Raw genomic sequence first — 21,985 nt, forward strand, 5'->3', positions numbered from 1 at the left:
AGCCTTAAGATGCGATCATCAGATCAAATTTTATCAATAGTGTACGAGTTATGTTAAAAAATATGAATTTCACCCAAGAGTAAAGTATGTACCTTTATATTTCACAATATGGAAAAGTGTTATTAAGAAAAGTTATTTGGAATTAAAAATTATGTTCTTATATGCAATTGAATCAGTCATTGCGAAAACAATCTAAGTCCATATTTTGATTTGTCCATAGTTTTTAAGATTTAAATCAACCATTCCGCGCAAAAACAACGCCAGTTACTGTTTATATTGCATGTTTAAATATTGTTTCATAGGTCGATATGTTTTTTGGTCAACTCGAAAACAACACATGTCCTTTACTTGTGTATTTTGACTGTTTCTTACTGACAATAAAGAAAGTTTTAGTACAAACATTAACCATCATGGTTCATTTCGAAAACAACTAAGTCCACAAAATTAAAAGCTTAATATGAAAAAAACTCAGAAACATGTAGTTTTTTTTCTTATATACAGGGTGTCCAGAAACTCTACCGACAAACGAAGACAGGAGATTCTTCAGATAATTTTAAGACAATTTAGCTCAATTCACCTAGCCCGAAAATACTTCCTAAGGGAGCTAGAGCTCTTTGAAGATGGCGTCTTGGAATTAGTTTTTCTTAAATACCTCTAGAACACTTTTAGTTAGAAAAACAAAAACTGGTACACTTATTTATCTTCTAGAGATAAATCGATTCCATGCATTGCCAATTTCTAGTACCGATCATATTCGTCCGTTTTCGGTAGGGCAATGGTTATTTTATCACATAACTTTTTTGTCTTTAAATTTTGAGCATTTTTGACACAGGATTATTAAATTGTGAGGTATTCTAGTACTAAAAGGTACTCTTGAGTCGGTAGGATACACGGTTTTCTAGAAAAATCGATTTGAAAATTTTTCGTTTTTTGAATTTGAATAAAAATTTTGAAAAATTTCTTCAAAAAAAGAACGGTGTATTTTACCAACTCAAAGCACGAGTAACTTTTAGTACTAGAATACCTCATAACCTAATAATTTCGAGTCAAAAATGCTTAAAAATTAAAGACAAAAATGTTAGGCGATAAAACAACTGTTGGACCTACCCAAAACGGATGCATATGACCCATACTAGAAATTCGCAATTAATGAAATCGATTCATCTCTGAAATGTAAATAAAGGTACCAGTTTTCAGATTCCTAAATAGTCTTTTTGAAATGTTTTTTGGAAATTCAAAAAAAGAAAAATTTTCAAACTGATTTTTCTAGAAAACGGTGTATTCTATCGACATGAAACAAGAGTACCTTTTAGTTGTAGAATACCTCACAATTTAATAATCCAGAGTCAAAAATGCTTCAAAATTAAAGATAAAAAAAGTTATGCGATAAACTAACTGTTACCCTACCCAAAAACGGACACCTATGACCGGTACTAGAAATTTGTAATGCATGGAGTCAATTTATCTCTGGAAGATAAATATGTATACCAATTTTCGTTTTTCTCAATAGAAGCGTTCTGGAGTTATTTAAGAAAAACTAATTACAAGACGCCATCTTCAAAGAGCTCCCTTAGGAAGCATTTTCGGACTAGATGAATTGGGTTAAAATATCTTAAAATTATCTGAGGAATCTCCTGTCTTCGTTTGTCGGTAGAGTTTCTGGACACCCTGTATATACATAATAATATATCTAAATTTCTATGTATTGTGACTGTTTCTTGCTAAAAATAAAGAAAAAACATTAAAAATTATGGTAATAGTTATTCCTAAACCTTATACTAACCATCAACTACCCCAAAATTACCGTCCAATCACCCTTCTCCCAGTAATTGGAAAAAATTTTGAGAAAATTATCCAAGGAAGATTATATAATGAATTAAACCAACATATTCCAGCACACCAGTTTGGATTTAGAGAAAAATCATCTACAATCCTTCTTCTTTCAATAGTAACATCCAATATACAGGCAGCAAGACTGCAAGGACTAAAGGCCGCTGGAGTTTTCTTGGACATCAAGAAGGCTTTTGACTCCGTTTGGCATAGAGGATTGTTATACAAACTTCACAGAATGAAATGCCCCCCTTCTCTAATATGGATTATTGACGAATTTCTTAGAAGATGCAGGTGTATAGTTAAGATCAATGAAACATATTCCCATTCATTTTCAGTACAACAAGGAGTTCCACAAGGTTCACCACTCTCCTTTCTATTGTATAATCTCTATTGCAGTGACATATGCGACAACAGACTAACCAATACTAATTTGCTACAATTTGCTGATGACACTGCAGTGATATCATGGAAAAAATTTAATAAAGACAATGGACTTATTGCAGAGACAGGTGGATGACACAATATCTTGGATGAATAAATGGAGATTAACAATAAATCCTTCTAAAACAAAACTAATAATATTTAACCATAGAATCCAAGATCACTCACCAACTATAAACATATGCGACAATATTATTAAACCCTCCCAAACTGTTAAGTATTTGGGAATAGAAATAGATAACAAATTGAAGTTCAACCACCACACAGCAGTTATAAAAAGGAAAATTATAACTAGAGCAAAACACTTCAGAAGTTTAACATACAAGAATGAGGGAATTACGATTGAAACAGCAGCCAATATTTATAAAATGATTTGCAGGCCCATGTTGGAGTATGGTTCTGCAATTTTCTATAATTCTAAAGGTCCTGCCAAAAATAATATAAAAGTGGCTGAAACAACTAGCCTTCGAAAAATTACTAGAATGCGTCATCCTGATAATCCACTTCATAATCCATCAAACAGAATGCTGTACGAGAAAACTGGAATTGAACCTATTAATGAGAGACTCAATAAGCTGTTTAAATATCTCTTTATTAATGACAATAACAAAAATTTGATTGAGCCCCACATTGTGAAGATACCAGAGGACAGTGCCCGTAGATATCCAGGAAGAACTCTTTTTGAAGAAATCTGCTACACATCAAGACAATAAACAACTCTATCTAAATCATCATCTGTATTGTAACTAATTGTCAGTGATATTGTGATTACCGCCACATACAATTTTTTTTAAATTATTGTATTGTACAGTAAAACTTCGATATAACGGACTAATTGGGGGGACGGGGTGTCCGATAAAGCCGAAAGTCCGTTATATAAAAATAGGTTTAAAATAAATCAGACTATTTAGAAATGTGTCCTCAGTCCTCATTATGCTATAATAAAAAGTTTATTGGATTTCTTTGTAAAATATAGCGTTTGGGATCCACGGGACCCCGTTGTTATGCAATGTATCTTGGTATGGGCAGGGCTAAGTACGTATAATATTAACAGGAAGTTTTTAATATTTTTACATTTGACCGGATTTTTTGTCCATTATATCCGAAGTTCGTTAAATAGAGGTCCGTTATATCGAGGTTTTACTGTATTAATATTAACAAAAAACATATACACTGTATTAATGTATATTAGTTGTGTAAATTGGCTGAAAGACTTCGGTCGATGGCCTTTTGGTACATTGTATCAATAAAATATCTCTCTCTCTCTCTCTCTCTCTCTCTCTCTCTCTCTCTCTCTCTCTCTCTCTCTCTCTCTCTCTCTCTCTCTCTCTCTCTATGGTTCATTTCGAAAACAACTTGTTAAAAAACTTAAAAATTTAATATAAAAAAAAATACACAACATTTAGACTTTTTTTGTCTTTCAGAAAGATGCATTTATAACCCATAATACTTATATAAAATATAGTATTACCTTAAAATATCCAACTAGTAATGGAAAGATTTTTACGTTTCCTGAAAAATTTACACATTGTAACATGTTTTCGCAATGACCAATTCAATTGAAGGGTGTCGGGAGAAAATCATGGATATCACCAAGAAATGATTTTGAGAAAAATGAATTTTAAAGTTATAAGACTATTTACGACAAAAAAAATGTGTTGGGAGGTATTAAAGATAAACATAATGATAGAAAAATGTATTGATAATATAAACTAATGTAAACAAAGCATAAGAGTTAAATTGTTTTTAAGAAAATAAAAAATTAGTCGCGTAATGTCCACTTTTTAAAGAAGAAAACGATGGATGTCACCAAGTACAGGCGTTTAGTCACAGGATTATAGTCACAAATAAAACATTTTAGTTAAAAAATCGTATTTTTTAATTATTTTCTTCATAACCTCGTACATCCTTCCCATTTTTTTCTTTTTTCCATCACTCTTTTCATTATTAGCCATTATGAGATAATATTATTATAATATTATATTGAACTCACACTAAACAATACTGTACAGTTTTCGTAGTTATATAATATTATATTGAACTCACACTAAACAATACTGTACAGTTTTCGTAGTTATAAAACAATCTGCTGCACTGTTGTTATAATTTGTAAACAAACTAACGACTAACCACTAACCTACCTAAACACGTGTGTATTACAAATCAACCGAAAAATATACATTTTACCACGCAGCATGCCGACGTGACAATCATTGTTGTCACCCAATTACGTGTGGACAAATATCGTTTTCTCCCGACATGGTCAATTTAAATGGCTTAAAATCTCTGAACATTCGACGTTTTCTACCTATTTGAAGGAATGATGTGATAGTATTCGTTAAAATCTAGAGAATGACGTATTTACCTAAATATCACCCAATTGGTGACATCCATGATTTTCTCCCGACACCCTTCAATTATATTCTTCTAATAAAAAAAAAATCAAAATTTTTCTCAAGATACAGATACTCTTATCTTGTTTAAAAATAGTCCTAGAATTATTTACAATACAGATGAGTTAAAGCAAAGAAAATAAGCTTTCTTTTTATTCCACAATGTACATACCTACCTAAATGTACAGTGCCAGCAAAAAAAATCTTTACAAAGTGAATAAAACACATACATTAGGATAATTATTATTCTAACTTTATAAATTAATACTTTATAAGGATATTTAAGTTTGGGTTCTGTGAGTTATGGAAGGGTTCAACGTTACTACATGCCTGGTTATGGTATCAGACTTAGATGATGTTTTTTAAGTGCTCCAGAACTAGGTTTTCTTTCCAGAACAGTCTCAGAAGGCTACAATGTATCCGAACATTTCAATTGATGAATTACATCTCTAGAAACACCAATATCATGTGCAATGGTAATTAAAGAGTCCCCTTTCTTAAGTAATGTTGAAGCACAAATTTTCTGTTCATACGTGAGTTTCTTTTGCACCATAGTTTTTACTTCATTGTTTCAAGAAATTTCACACTGACTACTTGTATAAAGTCAACTAAGCCACTGAGCCTGTTTAGCGTTTTAGGGGAGCGGTGATGATGTACTTGCATCAACAGGTGTCTGTAGTTTACTGACATCTTATTTTCTTTAGTTTATTCTGTGCGCTTGTACTGTACACACAGTTGGCTTTATACAAGTAGTCAATATGAAACTCCTTGAAAAACTGAAGTAAAAACTATAGAGCCAAAGAAACATGAACAAAAAGTTTGTGCTTCAACGTTACTCAAGAAACAGGATTCTGTAACTACCATAGCACCTGATATTGGTGTTTCAAGAGATTCAATTTATCAATTGAAACGGTTCTAAAGTACATAATCAATAGCTTACATTCTACAATTAGAGGTTTAAGATCCTTAACCTAGTATTCAAGGACGAAAAAGAATATTTTTAGTGGCCAAGATAATATGAGCTTAAATGTACATAACTACTCTTTATTTACTTACCATCATCTTGACCTATTTCAGCTTTTATTGGACATTCTTTAACGTCTAAATAATCAAATGTATCATAATTTGTACTTTCCCTGGTAAGTTCTTGCTTAATTTCAGTTTTAAAGTTATCCTGTAGAACATCATCTACTTCGTCGTCTATTTCTCTTTTGCAAGTTGTCTCACTAAATTCTTGTTTTACTTCGGTTTGATTGAACATGATTTTATTTATTTGTTCAGTAATATAATATGATATACATAATATCAATCATAATAGTAATATCAACAATGAATATAGAAGCAAACCGCAATTTTTTGGTTATATCAGACTAGGGATGCTCGATATACATCGATACATCGAAAAACATCGATATTTACCATTCGATGCATCGAATCAATCCGATACATCGGATACAGTGAATATTTACGATATATCGATGTATTTTTTTCGATGCATCGAATAAACTAGTCAAATTCAAGTCATCTTTTCCAACTAATCCTCTCTTTGTTTCATTCTGTTTTAGCTCTAGCGCAGAGTTGTTTTAGACTTCTTTTTTTTCTCCTGCCGTATCCATTGCGGATAATGGCATTAACTCCCTCTTCTTCTCTTATTTTTTCAACTTCAAACCCGTTTTCGTTCAACATGGCTACTACGCATGCGCGTTTCACATGATAATTGACGCGCGCATGCGCATTTGATGTTTTTATCGATGCATCGAAAACATCGATGTATCGAAAAACATCGATGCAAGCTTTCCGATTGATGCATCGCAAAAAACATCGATGTATATTTGAAATGAACACCCCTATAATCAGACAACGTATATAGGGCATTCAAAAACGCTGTCAAAATTAAATCAATATGACAGCCAGGAGGCAAACATATGGTTGTGTTCACCAGATAAGCGCGCTTGAAAAGTGATGAATTTAGGTTTGTTTCAAGTTTCAACACAACGAGAACCGTCATTTAGAGACCACGTTACCAACGAATATATACCCTGATAGAAAGGTACGGCCCCGTAACGTTTTAGCATAGGATTTTGCGTTCTAACTGAGTAGGTGCCATGGAGGTGCATAGACCTGACAGCGACTATGGACTACCACCGCCCGCAACATCCCTCGTCAACAATCCTGCTTGACCATCTGTTTCATATAAAAGCTACTTCTAGGAGCTATAATATATTCTTTGACGTTACTATAAAATAATACGTTCCATGTCTGTATTTCGTGCGTTCCATGAGTTATTTTGTTTACTGCGCAGGACCACGCAGGACGGTGATCATTACATGGACGGTTTCTCGTTATGTTGGAACTATGGAGACCTACACAGAGGAGAGGAATCGAGATAGGACGACCTTGAAATTTGTGTACACGATTTTGCCTGTTTGCTTGGTTTCTCGCTAGGGCGGCGGTGGCGTAGAGATAGATGCTAGTTTTGCATTGGAGTGAATGTGAAAATAATTAATTATTCGTAGTTAATATAAGATTATTGCTTTTGGTGGTTAATATATTTTATTTAAATATGAGTGCCAAGAAAGCTTACACTAAAAGAACTTGCTTCGTACCGGGATTTATATCGAGTTATCGTTCCGATAAAAAATTCAAAAGGGAACTTAACGAAGTTAATAAAGACTTTTTATAAGATTTGTCTTTATGTTATTTATAACGTTCATGGATTATACCTATTCGTTTGTATGTTATTTCCTTCGGTGTAAATTAAATTTGTGTATTACCTATTATTGGTTTTTATTTTAACCTGAAAATAATAGTAGAAGGATCTTGAAAGTCAGACTGTCGTCTGTAGTTAATTTACATATATTTTTATTAACTAAATTTAAACATATGGTAGGTAAGCTTTCAGAATATAGATAAATAAAGTGTTCAAAAGAAAAAGCATTTTAAATTTTGATAAAAAGAATAATTCAAAAAAAAACGTATCAATAAACTTCAAATTATTTAAATAACTTTTTAAACTTTTTAAAAACAATTACGTACAGTTAAGTTCAATTTTTTCAACTAACAAACTTTTTGATATCAGTTACAAAGATATTAACAAATTAATTTGCAGTTGAAATACCATTGGTATATAAATGTGGCAGTTAGATAATGTGACAAAATATTTCCGCTTCAAAATAAGCTGTCCTACTTATTAAAGTAATGACAAATTTAAATTTGATGTCACATCTCCATCTACAATGGTATAAAAAGAATACACTTCTTACCACACGTCGATATGTTATAAGGTTAAAATAATTTATTTTTGGAATAAAACATATTCAGCTACAATCCACCAATAAATTAATGTCTAATTACGCTAAAAACAATAATAAAATGAGTTAAATAATAAATAAGTCCATATGAGCTAATGTATTTGTAGCACCTATTCGAACACTTGCGCCTCTATCGGCGATTGCTGAAAGTTGAATTAGAGGTTGAAAAGTTAGCCCACAAACGATGCATTGCGTTTCCACTCCTTCTTACAGGTCTCCATAGTTGGAACCATGATACTATAAATAACAAGATAATATATTGCACATCCGGAAGTCGTGACGTAACTGGAGACCGGCAAGTTCATAATGGTTCGTAATCATTCGTAATGCCCGATTACTTTGAATTGTTCGCGGTTGTATTTTATATTTTATCTTTGACAGTTATTTTGACTGGAATCTCGACACTAAATTCTTTTCGAATACATTGAAGTTTAATGTTATTTTGCTTATTGAATAATTTCATCACATAATGCATACAAATCCCATTTAACTTCAACAAGAATTCAAATTCAACTTCCGGTCTCCAGTTACGTAATCAATGCGCGAACTCGGACGTATTTGAGCTACGGGAAAATACTATCTCTTTATTTATAGTATCATGGTTGGAACCAGTGATATGGGAGTGGAACAAACCTTTTTTTCTTCGGAAGAATAAGACAAAAGGACTTCTACCATCACGCCCGTCCGGATTTTTCCAAACACTAGTTCCAACATCTCAAGTGGTCAAGACTGGGTGAAGGAAATATGTTCTATTAGGTCGTGGAAATCATGATAATAAAAAATTGAGTATTCGTATTTTACTGTATATTAATTGTATAAGTAAAATAATTAACAAGCAATTACATTTGAACTTAAATTTAAATTCTTACGTTATTATGCTTATAAGATGCATCTCACTGTTCAAAGTTATGAGTCTTTACTGCAAATTATTCGACTTGACTCATTACAGAGTCGTCGTCAACATAAAGATCTTTGCTTCTTATATAACTTAATTCATGGTCATAAATTCTGTATCCCACTTTTAAATAAAATTGCTCTACATGTACCTTCAAGAACCACCCGTTCTGTGACCACCTTCCACGAGGTCATTAACCGCACAAATTATGGTTCAAGTTCCTATCTCTCTAAAACTATTAAATTAGCAAACACATTATCTCCGCAAATTGATTTCTTTGTGAACGACTTTACTGCGTTTTCCACACAATTACATTTATACTTAACTTAATGTTCTAATTTCAAGACTGATTTGTCAACTACTGTTATTGTCTTTGTTCTAGGATAAGTTGTATTTGTCAATTTCAAAATGTTCTAGCTCTCAATTGTTAAATGAGAGCAAGTAATTTTATTCTTTATTATTGTTTGTTATGTACTTACCAATTTTGTACCTACTATAGATCTTATTTTTCTAATTTGTGTGACATTTTAATTTAATTGTATCATGTACTAATGGACTTCGGTCCGTAAATAAATAATAAATAAATAAATAAACTTTAATTATAGATCCATCAGCAAACATATAGATATAAACTTAATTATGGTAGGGGAGCCCAAGCGGGGATTTTCCAGTTACTTGAGCGTGTCAGATTATTACAAGAGGAGGAACTTTGTACGATTGTTCGAAATGGAAAATTGAATTAAAAATGGAAAGTCCCCACTAAAATGTAAAACTTTACTTAACTTTTTTTGGTTTTAGGACCTACTCTTCACAACCCAATAGGTCCCAATTACGCTCGAGTGACTGCACATTTAGCATACTTTGCTCCCCTACCATTAGGAGCCTATGAAAACTACTCCATAGATTTCAACTATAGGTTCGTTCCAAGACGACACATTTGTACGATCCCTTGAACCGCCACGAAATCGATTGGACTGTTTTAATGCGCCGAATCGCCCTTGAACGGTTTTCTTTCGATCTCGAACCCGATTACCGGTACGTAACCCTCTTGGAACGTATTGGTGTACCGTTTCAAGTTCGAGTTGCGCCTGAGCCATTTTCAGTACGAGTACCACTGTACCACTAGTAGTTTGCTAGATGGTTAGAAATTAATATTTCTAACATGTTCATTAAACATCACTTCAGCTTCAAAATCTTCCTCAGAATCGATTTAAATCGTTGTCTCCTATGAAAAAAAAAATAATAAATTATCCATATTTATAAGATTAATTTGAAAAAAAAAAGAATTAATAATTATTTAAACGGAAATCAAGATTCTAATAGCGGTGTACGATACCAATCATCGTTCATGTTCGCTTGGAACGCATTTTTTATAATGCGTATGACGAGGGCAGTACGAAGGACGGTTTTCATGTCACTTGGAACGCGCCTTATATCTAGAGATTTTTGAAGATGGCGTTGCACACTTAATCACTGATAGGTACCCGATGTGTGTCTGTTCGGAACTGCGATTAAAGGTCTGCGCACATTAAGATCAAATTGGTCGGCAACGGAACCGACCGCTACAGCCCATTTCTGACAATTTCTGGAACATATTTTGCATGCGACACCTTTTTCACCAGTATGTACATGGACTCCTATGTGATTTTAAATTCCCCTTTGTTGAAAATTGTGCAAATGGACATGGACCGTGATAGTGTGACGTCAAAAAATATTCCAAATAAAGCAAAGTGACGTTTGTCAATATCACGTTTGTCACGTGATTTGTGTAATCATTTTTAATTATATTTTGTTTTAACAATCATCTGCACATTTTTTCTATTTTTCTAAAGACACAATCCTTGTTAGTGATATCAGTCATAGCTTTTAATTTTATAAATGAGGCGTATAAATGCAAAACTCGCTTTTTTGCAAAAAATACCGAATATGACTTGACTGTAGTTTAAAATTAATTCACCAACGTACATTTAGAAAAACTTACCAAATATTTGCAAAACTGTCTCCTAAGCGGCTATTTTGTGATGTAAAAATCAGAGAAATATGCAAAACTCTCGTTTTATAACGATAAAAAAACGTTTTTATTGATTATCTCAGAAGAGTAAGCTCCCATAAGGCGAGTTTTACATTTACACGCCTCAAATGTCCCTACACAAAATCAAGTAATAATAATAATATCGGATGGAATTTTTGCCGGGGAGATCCTTTCGGATAGGTTCCAGCGCCACTTACATCTTTAACACTGTTTCAAGTAACTATAGTGTCGATGTAAACACTAGCCCAGGGGGGCAGACGGTTTAACGTACTCTCCGAGGCATGGTGAACAGCTCGTATCATTTTTAGAAATGAAAATGGATTGTCTGTACCGGGGCTCGAACCCGGGCGCTCTGGCTTATGAGACCAGTTGTCATGCCGCGGCGCTAAGGCTGTTCACATAGAATCAAGTATTTACACACTACATAGTACTTATTGCATTTCTTTAGGTATATCAAGTATTTACACACTATATAGTAGGGGAGACCGGGGTTGGTTGTCATACGGGGTACGTTGACATTGTGAATTTAAATTACGCGCCGTTCATAGTTAAACATAGCGCGTCGACCTGTGCATGCACAAACCGTTGGCGCTTGTGTTACCATACTTTCAGTCGAAGTTATAACTTTATCCAGTGAATATAGTGAAAATGTGTGATTTTACATTTGGTGAGTAATTTTTCGTTGTCATACACTTTTTTTTAATATATAATCTAGTACAAACATTTAAGTTATTTTTTGTGATGATGGTGTGAAAGTATATTGATAGCTCTTTAATCTGACGTAAGCAAATTTACAGTTTATGCCCTAATAACACAAAACATTCCAGGAATGTTCCTAGAAGGTACACACAGGACATTGAAAACATTCCGGGAATGTCCCTAAAAGCACACGAACGTCCCTGGAAAGTCCCAGGAGAGTGCTGTGTCAGCATTTTAAACATTCCTTGAATGTCTTGTTGGAACATTCCATGAATGTCTACGAATGTTCTTTGAACATTCACAGTATATTTTTTAGACTGAATGTCTTGTTGAAACATTCCATGAATGTCTTGAAACATTCCATGAATGTCTACGAATGTTCTTAGGACATTCGAAGTATATTTTTTAGACATTCTCTGAAATATATCGTCAGTGATGTGACAATACCTCCTATATGTTTTTTCATGAGTTTTGCAGGACACGAAAACATTTTTTAAGGTCACCTCCTGTTTTCATACGTAAGTTTTGACTTGTTTTGTAGTAAATAGATAGTTGAATTTACTACAAAACAAGTCAAAAAATATATGAAAACAGGAGGTGGCCCAAACAAGTTTTTCATCTTCCACAAAATTCATTAAAAAGCAGATAGGAGGTATTGTCACTTCACCGACGATATACCAGAAGTATATGTGGCCGTACCAAATAATACATCCTTGATAAATATAAACATTTTTATTGCACAAAATCTTGTCATATATTTTTTTCCATAATCATTACTACGATGACGATTCATTGTATTGAATTGTACATTACAATTACAATCAGGTTATAACTCTGACCAATGAGCAATTTTAATTTAACCTAAATTACTACTGTTCCTTAAAATGAAGATGAAGAGCTTACCCCATAGCGTCTCTTATCTAATCTAACAGGCACACAAGCACTATGCCTGCTTTTCTAACCGCACTATTCTAACATACACAAGCACACAAGCATTATGCTCTGCTTTTCACTATCACATATCACTCAAACTAGTTCAAAAGGCTTTGTCCTCTTCAATCTTCTAGTTTGCCCAGTAGTATCGAGGAGCTGGATTTCCTCGATATTCTTGTAGGTACTTACGAAGTTGTTGCTTGTGACTTCTAACTTTAAAACAAATCCAGCTGTAAAATATTTATGTGCCTGAAGGCTTTCATCTCTTGCTTAGAGTAGTAACTGTGAGACTCCACCAGATATAATCAACTATTTATAATGGATAAATATCTATAATAGTAATTTGGTGGAATGCACTTTATGGTAAAATCCAATTCTGACTGAATTGTATATGGATCTAAATCCCCAATTATTTTCAGCTTCAATAAATATGTAAAAAAATAAAAGAAATAATGAAAAAGGGGTTCGAGGCAGGTTTTGTTTATATTTGATTCAGAGTTGGACCACCATCTCCATATAGCTATTTCAGCATCCTTATGCGTCTTCAGTGAAGCTCAGAAATCACAACTCTCAAATCACAAAAGAAATAATGTTATTGCTTGCAAAATTCATGAATATTGATAAATATCAGAGAAAAATGAACAGTAAATAAAAATTGTTTCCCCTACCTTTCTCCAAACGTCTGGAGTTTAAAATAATAATTTCCTTAAATAATCACTTTGCAGTGTGATAAAGTTTATAAAGTTCACTAAATACAGCAAACGAAATCCAAATGAATCCAAAATAGACAAAATACGACGATAAACAATGAAATGAAATGATATTACAAACATAACCTCTGTAACCTGTAACTTTTTGTTGTATGCCAACCAGAAGTCACGTGGCTTGGATTGCCTAAATACATAATATACACGCGAGGCAAATTTGAAAATGAATGCAAATTGAATAGTAAATGGCCTCTCTTAAAATATAGGACATTGGTAGTATGTTCATAGAATGTTTTGTGGTAACATTCCACGAATAACTTAATCAGATGTTCACCGAATGTTCCTTGAATGTCCAGGACATTCAAACATTAATAGGACTTTGATAGTACATTCCTGGAAAGTTTTGTGTTGTTAGGGTGAATTCGTAAACACGTGTGAGCCATTTTAGTTAAAAAACCGCCATCGGGGTTGGTTGGCATTTTATGAATGGGGCAGGTTGTCACGTTGTGCCAACCTGCCCCATATCATCATTATGAAATCGAGTATTTTTAACAAAAGTATTGTCTAATTATATTATCTAATTATTTGCAGACGTAACCCTGCTAACCTATAAAAGGAAAACAGGAAAACAGGAAAAACTAGCGACAGAAAAACAAATACCGAACGAGGAAGAGAAATACGTCCCACTGAAATTCTCACAGACACACCAATCCAAAGAGCTTTAGAAGAGAGAAAAAGGCAGCGCGACGGTTGATAATGCCAAAAAAAGATTTATTCAAGAGAAAAATAAAGAAGAAGCGTCCATTAACAGTATCTTCAGATAAAGACTCAGACCAGGATAATGCTTTCTGTCTAGTTTGAATGGAGCCACATTCCAATAGCCGCCTTGAAGAACAGTGAATCGAATGCATTGAATGCAACTTTTCAGCACACTTCAAATGCCCTGATGGCAATATTGTGCCATATAGATATCTAAACTGCGATTGTGATGAATACTAACAATATTTCTAAATACACATTTCTAATTATTTTATTAATAAAAAAATTAAAGTTGTTTGAATTAATACTTTCTTATTAAATACATTTACCCATATTTTTTCGACTTCTATTATTTTATACACCTACCTATTATTGATTACTGTTCCTTTGCATGTTGTACAAGTGTAGTTATGTTTTATACCTATATGCCAACCTACCCCAAGGGCTATGACAATTTGCCCCAATCACGGGGTAAATTGACATAGGTTGTAGAGCTACTCTTATTATTTTATATGAGTATGTTGGAATACACCTAGAGGTCTAGAAAAAAAGAGAATATTGAAGTAATGTTCACTTTATCTTACGGTAATGCGAACTTTTCAAAACAAGTAATATGTACTAATCTTAAAAAAAATGTAATAGGCGAATTTATGACAACCAACCCCGGTCTCCCCTACTTACTGCGTTTCTTTAGGTCCTTAACTTGTCCTATTTGGAAATATGGTGGAAAATATATTATGAGCATTGATTACAATCGTGGGTACCCAAAACATTACCATTTTGTAAAAATTAAACATCCTACACCTACAAGCAATATATTCCAATTATAAAAACTAAAATAACACCATGTGTGAATTTTTGACACATTTCTGTTTTGTTTAGAAATTATTCCAGAGCAGCCAACATTAATTTGACGTCATGACTATCGCGGTCCATTTCACATTCAAATGGTTCTCAACCAGCATGCACTCTCATATGCGATTTTAAAACTTGTTTCGATGAAAACTTTTTGGTACAAATTTCACATTCAAATCGTTTTTCACGAGTATGCACTCTCATATGTGTTTTTAAATTACTCTTTGATGAAAATTGTTTGGTGCAAATTTCACATTCAAATGGTTTTTCACCAGTATGCAATTTCATATGTATTTTTAAATAATACTTTGTTAAAAACCGTTTGGTGCAAATTTCGCATTGAACTGGTTTTCGACCAGTATGCACTCTCATATGTGATTTTAAATATAATATCATTGGAAATTGTTTCTTGCAAATTTCACATTCAAATGGTTTTTCTTCAGTATGCAATGTCATATGCATTAATAAATAACTCTTTGTTGAAAAGTGTTTCGTGCAAAATTCACATTCAAATAGTTTTTCACCAGTATGCTCCGTCATATGCAATTTTAAAAGTGGTTTGTTTGAAAACTGTTTGATGCAAATTTTACATTCAAATGGTTTTTCACCAGTGTGAACTCTCATATGCGATTTTAAAAGTGATTTGGTCGAAAACTGTTTGGTGCAAATGTTACATTCAAATGGTTTTTCACCAGGATGCACTGTCATATGCGCTGTTAAATTACTATTTGAGTAAAATTGTTTGGCGCAAATTTCACATTCAAATGGTTTTTCACCAGTATGGACTCTCATATGTAATTTTAAAAGTGGTTTCGTTGAGAACTGTTTGGTGCAAATTTCACATTCAAATCGTTTTTCACCAGTATGCACTCTCACATGTGCTTTTAAATTACTCTTTGATGAAAAATGTTTGGCGCAAATTTCACATTCAAATGGTTTTTCACCAGTATGCACTCTCATATGTAATTTTAAAAGTGGTTTCGTTGAAAACTGTTTGGTGCAAATTTTACATGCAAAAGGTTTATCCCCAGTGTGTATCCTCATATGTAGTTGTAAACAATAATTGTTTGTCAATCGTTTTTGGCAAATGATACATATAAAACGATGTCCTCTCTTGTCCTCGTTGGTAGTAGAAGATATACACTGGTTCAAATTATTGTAACTTCTATCTTCATTTGTTAAGAGACTTTTATCATCAATTTTCATATCTTTACAAGAGAAACCTAAAATTATAATTGCTTGTTAAATCAGAATAATGTAATTAAAAAAAATAATAAAAAATGATTGCAGAAAATATATTTAGGTTCGCTTTAGAAAATGTGTGTGTAGGTCGTACAAATTGTAATAATAAAGGTATTCATGTTTTATATGCTGCTTCAAAAAATTAAGGCACTAATTATTTTTAGTAAATTATTGCCAATTTAAATAAACTGTACAAAGTTATACTATATTTTGAAGGACCCCTGAATAATATTTCTGTTAACGATAAAAGATAATGACACTGACAAGATTTTGCTGTTGAATTTTTGATTTTTCAGTTCTTTTAAATGGTAGATCGACTTTAAGTCTGTTGAGGTTTGATTTTTACGCATTTCGGAATTCTATTGCTCAATGTGCTAATATCCAATGATAATCTAGAAATATAACACCTGAGAAATGTGCTCAAGCGCAGGCCCGGATCTACAAATTTTAGGCCTCATGCAAAGCACACGAAGGGCCCCCATGGACCGTAGAAGCATTTTCGGTACCTACCGGAGAGTCTGTGGAGTATGGAACCCCCCTTCCTCAAGAGAACGAGGGGTTCGGTGGCAATCTCTCGGAAAATTTTGAAAAATTAAGGTTAAAATGGTGAGTTTTAAGGCGCTTTACAATGTTACAAACAGTTCAAAAATTATAACGTTCATAGTCTATTTTTGTATTAATAAATATGATTCAATAAAATTGTGTTTTGACTAGGAAAGTTTTGGGGTAGTTCTGATTTTTTCATTTTATATGTATTTTGGGCTGCTGAATCCGAATATGAGGTTTGCAGACAAAATTTCTTGCCGGAACATTGAAAAAAATCGCGAAAAAAGCGAAAAATTTCAGCTATTTTCCGCTTTTTTGCACAAATCTCGAAAACTATTAACTTTTAGTAAATGGTCTGTCAACAGAAATTAAAGAACTTAAAATTATCTACAAATATCTCTATTTACTTTTTTTTTCAGACGAACCGTTCGGTCTAAAGTACAAGTTGAAAATTACCAATTTTTAACGGTCTCGGCAAAACCCACTTTTTACATTCCAAAACTTAATTTTTTATTAAAATGCTGCCATTTGATAAATTTCTCCTAGTTTTCTGTACAAATAATAAATGTTAGTTCATAGGTATGGTATGTCTATTGTGACAGCTTCCATGAGTCCATTCTGTCCTAAGTGGCCGGGAATGTCTCTGCTTTTCCCTTAGAGCCACAGAAGATCAGGCACAGATGGAGTCACAGTTTCAGTTGTTGTGAACATTTCCCTCGGATCTGTTATCTTGATTTCTGATAAACCTTGAGGTTTTGTCCTTTTAAAATGAATTAGTTGAACAGCTCCCTGACTTCCATAGACCTCAGGCGCGGGTTTCTTTTTTATCCGAGGAATGGATTGCTTAGGAGCTACTGCATGTTTTGGTGCAATACAAGAAATGCCACATATGACGTGAAAAGTGTGGTATTTGTCGATTGTATGTACGTTAAAATCAGCGTTATCGTACACCTGCTGTGTAAAGCACGGCAAGTAAATTTTCTGCGAATCGCCTGCTAATTCTGACACTTCCAGGAGAACAGCTTCTGTATAGGATGAACAAAACCTCAAAAAAGAGGAAACTACATCAACCTATTTTCTTGAGCCGTACTTTTTGTAGAGGAAACGGCCAACCCTGCAAGGAATTGTGAGACCAACTATCTGGGCCTTACTGCCGCTACAAGACTTTGAGCAAGGGCGTTGCTTATCTGGAAGTGTCAGCAATCGCAGGCGATCCGCAGAAAATTGACCAGCCGTGCTTTACACAACAGGTGTTCGAAAACGCTGATTTTAACCCTTTCTATGCCAGGCCTTAATTTGCATGTTGGTCCCTCAATCCCAAAGGTTTTTTCATGCTTAGAGTCCCATTGCCTTATATATACGTCGCATATAAATAAACAAATAAATAACCAAAACATGTTTTTTAATGAGTTTTTTTAACCAACTTAAATTGGAAAAATGTAACTAACTTAAAAAAAATAATGTAATGTAAATTAACATTAAAAGTTTTCTTTTGTGTGGTACTCCTCAAAACATGACACTACACAAAGGCCGACTCCGCATCTTGCACACATGTGTCTAGATTCGCTTCTTTTTTTCTGGTCTTTTCTGTGGCTACAAACGCTTCAACTCCTAGCAGCTACCTATAAGCGTTGCCACCAGTGCTACAATATAGCATATATATCTAAAATATGTGAACAAATATATACGGCAATGGGTCCGCATGACCTGTCTTAGGTGGCAACATTTTGAGGCTTTGGGAACAATAATCTAACATTCTCGGACATATTTCTACGGCATTGGGACACCAATGAGTCTAAAATTTTATAAGCAACCCATATTTTCGGCTTTGGTAAATTGAGACCATAACACCTTGAACGTATATATACGGCGGCTGGAAATACAGACCCACTTTTTCAAAAACATATATATGCAGCGTTGGGACAGAAAGGGTTAACGTACATACAATGGACGGATACCACACTTTTTACGTCATTGGTGGCATTTCTTGTATTGCTCCTAACCAATCCATTCCTCGGCTAAAAACTAAACCCGCACCTGAGGTTTATGGAAGTCAGAGAGCTGTTCAACTAATACATTTTGAAAGGACAAAACCTCAACGTTTATCAGAAATCAAGATCCGAAGGGAATGTTCACAACAACTTAAACTGTGACTCCATCTGTGCCTGATCTTCTGTGGCTCTAAGGGAAAAGCAGAGATATCGGTATTTTAGGATCGAATGGATTCATGGAAGCTGTGAGAAGAGAAATACCATATTCATATTATGAACTAACATTTATTATTTGTACAGAAAACTAGGAGAAATTTATCAAATGACAGCATTCCAATAAAAACTAAAGTTTTGTAATGTAAAAAGTTGGTTTTGCCGAGACCGTTAAAAATTGGCAATTTTCAACTTGCACTTTAGACCGAACGGTTAGTCTGAAAAAAAAAGTAAATAGTGATAGTTGTAGATAATTTTAAGTACTTTAATTTCTATTAACAGACCATTTACTAAAAGTTAATAGTCTTCGAGATTTGAGCAAGAAATCGGAAAAAAGATGAAATTGTTCGATTTTCTCGCGATTTTTTCAATGTTCCGGCAGGAAATTTTGTCCGCAAACCTCATATTCGGATTCAGCAGCCCAAAATCCATATATAATGAAAGAAATCAGAACTACCCCAAAACTTTTCCACTAGCGAGCTCGTAGGGTACAAATTCACTGAATCAATAAACGTTTACAAGGTCCTGACCTGAGTTTGTGTTCTTAAAATTAATGCATTGAACTGGTAAAGAGTGCGTTCTAGCTGTATATAGTTATACCGTTGACTGATAAATATACTGGTTTTATCAATCCGTATTTATCAATCAACGGTTATACTATAAGAAATATATTTGATTAAACTTAGACAAGCTTAAACATGAAAAGTGAATGAATATATTTTTTAAAATTGTTTTAAATAATGACACACTGTTAAACAAAATTATTTTTTCTATTCTTCATTGTTGAAAAATTTTCTATTAGTAGTGTCAAGTTGGACAGCTCCCTCTGAGTTGATTGCTATACATCCAAGGCTACTTGGATCTCTCAGGTAGACCGCATACCCTAGTAGCACCCTTTATTCTTATTATGCAACTTTAGTATTACCATCTACACTGACTAAATTAATTTAAAATTTAGAACTGGCGTCTTATTGCTCAATATCTCGTATACCCCTCATATTATGGTATAACTAGACCCAAACCCAGACATCCAAAGCGAAAGTTATTGAAGTTATACTTCTTGAGACGCGAGGGTGAATTTTTATTTTCCTGGGCGCATGCGCACACCAACAGTATGGTATTAGTCGTTATATGGGCTCTGAATGGGTGTTGAAATGATCTGTCAATAATTGTTCAATAGATATGGAGGTTATCGGTAAACAAATTTTGTATATATTAGTTTTTATTGTTGTGACAGAAACAAAGGCAAGTTTATAATTGTAGTGTGACTTTTTCAATAGTTTTGAAGAGCCACAGGTACGTAATTCTAAATGTTTCAGTTGTATTGCAATAAAAAATTATCTACATACTTATTTGGAAAATGTAAAAATAGTATATTATTCAACGAGCATGTAATGATGGCTATTACTCACGATGATGAAGTTTGCGACACGAGCCGTAGGCGAGTGTCGTAATTCATCAGAGTGAGTAATAGCCATTACATGCGAGTAGAATACATAGTAATAAAAAGGTCGATTTAAGCTAACTTATCTTAGTACGAAAGTTGATACTAACCGAAATACAGGGTGTCAAAGTTAAACTTTTATTTTATTTATTCTTGAATATTTCCTGACAGGCATGGGATAACAACAAACGGTAACAGGTGAGTGGGGATTTTTTGGGACGAGAAATCTAAATTCGCCACCAAAAATAATGTATTACCCAGAGGGCGCCACATACGTCTTTCAGCGCTCATTTAATACGTTCAATTTTTTTTATCTCCCACTCTACATACTTTTTGAATCAAAATTTTTATTCTCTTAATATTTTTACTTAAAAAAGGTATACTACAATCATCTCGCTAAACTGAACTGTTTTCGAAATAAACGCATTTTAAATCCGCGATACAACATAATTTTTTGCATAATACCTATCATTGTAGTTAGACCCGAAAAATAAACTTGCAAACCATAATAATTGCGCCAGTTGCCAGTTCTCATATTTATGTCATTGCATTTCAAATTCCATTTGAAGAAATTTGAGATACATTTTTGTAAATTTTTATGGTTTTAAGTTATTTTTCGGGTGTAACACTACAATGATATTATGCAAAAAATTATGTTTCCTCGCAGATTTAAAATGAGCTTATCTTGAAAACGGCTGAGTTTAGCGAGATGAATGTAGTATACCTTTTTTTAAGTAAAAATATTAGGAGAATAAAAATTTTGATTCAAAAAGTATATAGAGTGGGTAATAAAAAAATTGAACATATTTAATGAGCGCTGAAAGGCGTATGTGGCGCCCTCTGGGTAATACATCATTTTTGGTAGCGAATTTAGATTTCTCGTCCCAAAAAACCACGCTTATCAAATTTCGTTATCCCATGCCTGTTAGGAAATATTCAAAAATAAATAAAATAAAAGTTTAACTTTGACACATTGTATTTCGGTTAGTATCAACTTTCGTACTAGCTTAAATCGACCTATTTTATCCTCAGGAATCTGAGGTTAAGCTATGGCCCATTATTTACCAAACACCTGAATAATTATTTTTAACGATATTTGCATCAGAAAAGCAGTAAGTTAAAGAAAAGATTAGAATTTCGGATTGAGACAATTTTACAATTGTCTTTAATTCCTTATTTTCAATGTACTTCGTTAAATGAACGTTAAAAGCCAACAACAGACAATAATGAGTAATAAGAAATGGTATTCTCATTCAAATCAAACCTACAGTATGGTGCAAATGAAAGAAATAAATTTGTTGCTTCGTAAACCTTCGACTTTTGGAAAAAAATTCCGAAACAGATCGATTTTTATTTTTAAATTGTGATATTTTGGCATATCTATACACCATACTAGTCACGTCATCCATCTGGGCGTGATGACGTAATCGATGATTTTTTAAATTAGAATAGGGGTCGTGTGCTAGCTAATTTGAAAGGTTATTCAATTCTCTATTTAGTAATATAAACATATTTATACAGGGCGTCCAAAAAAATTTTTAATAATTAAAAAAAAGAAGAATGTATGTAATTTATTTAACTCAAAATTCATTTTACTATTGACAGAAAACAGAAAAAAATGTTTATTTTAAAAATAAACATTGCTTTTCGTTTAAATTCAATGTTCCAACCAGCTTCCGTCAGCCACCTGC

At 33.3% G+C, this 21,985-nt stretch overlaps 2 protein-coding genes across 2 annotated transcripts in view; both read right to left on the reverse strand.

Moving 5' to 3' along the window:
• The window catches only part of LOC126892619 (gastrula zinc finger protein XlCGF57.1-like), a 32,709-nt gene extending 26,216 nt beyond the window's left edge, over positions 1 to 6,493 (reverse strand). Inside the window, exon 1 of the mRNA XM_050662213.1 lies at positions 5,724 to 6,493. Coding sequence (XP_050518170.1) covers positions 5,724 to 5,928 — 205 coding nt within the window. The 5' untranslated portion in view covers positions 5,929 to 6,493. The remainder of the gene's footprint in view (positions 1 to 5,723) is intronic.
• Positions 6,494 to 12,321: 5,828 nt separating this feature from the next.
• The window catches only part of LOC126892622 (zinc finger protein OZF-like), a 115,977-nt gene continuing 106,313 nt past the window's right edge, over positions 12,322 to 21,985 (reverse strand). Inside the window, exon 2 of the mRNA XM_050662233.1 lies at positions 12,322 to 16,081. Within this exon, the coding sequence (XP_050518190.1) occupies positions 14,958 to 16,081 (1,124 nt within the window). The 3' untranslated portion in view covers positions 12,322 to 14,957. The remainder of the gene's footprint in view (positions 16,082 to 21,985) is intronic.

This window comes from Diabrotica virgifera, chromosome 9 (genome assembly GCF_917563875.1).
Source record: "Diabrotica virgifera virgifera chromosome 9, PGI_DIABVI_V3a".
NCBI lineage: Eukaryota > Metazoa > Arthropoda > Insecta > Coleoptera > Chrysomelidae > Diabrotica > Diabrotica virgifera.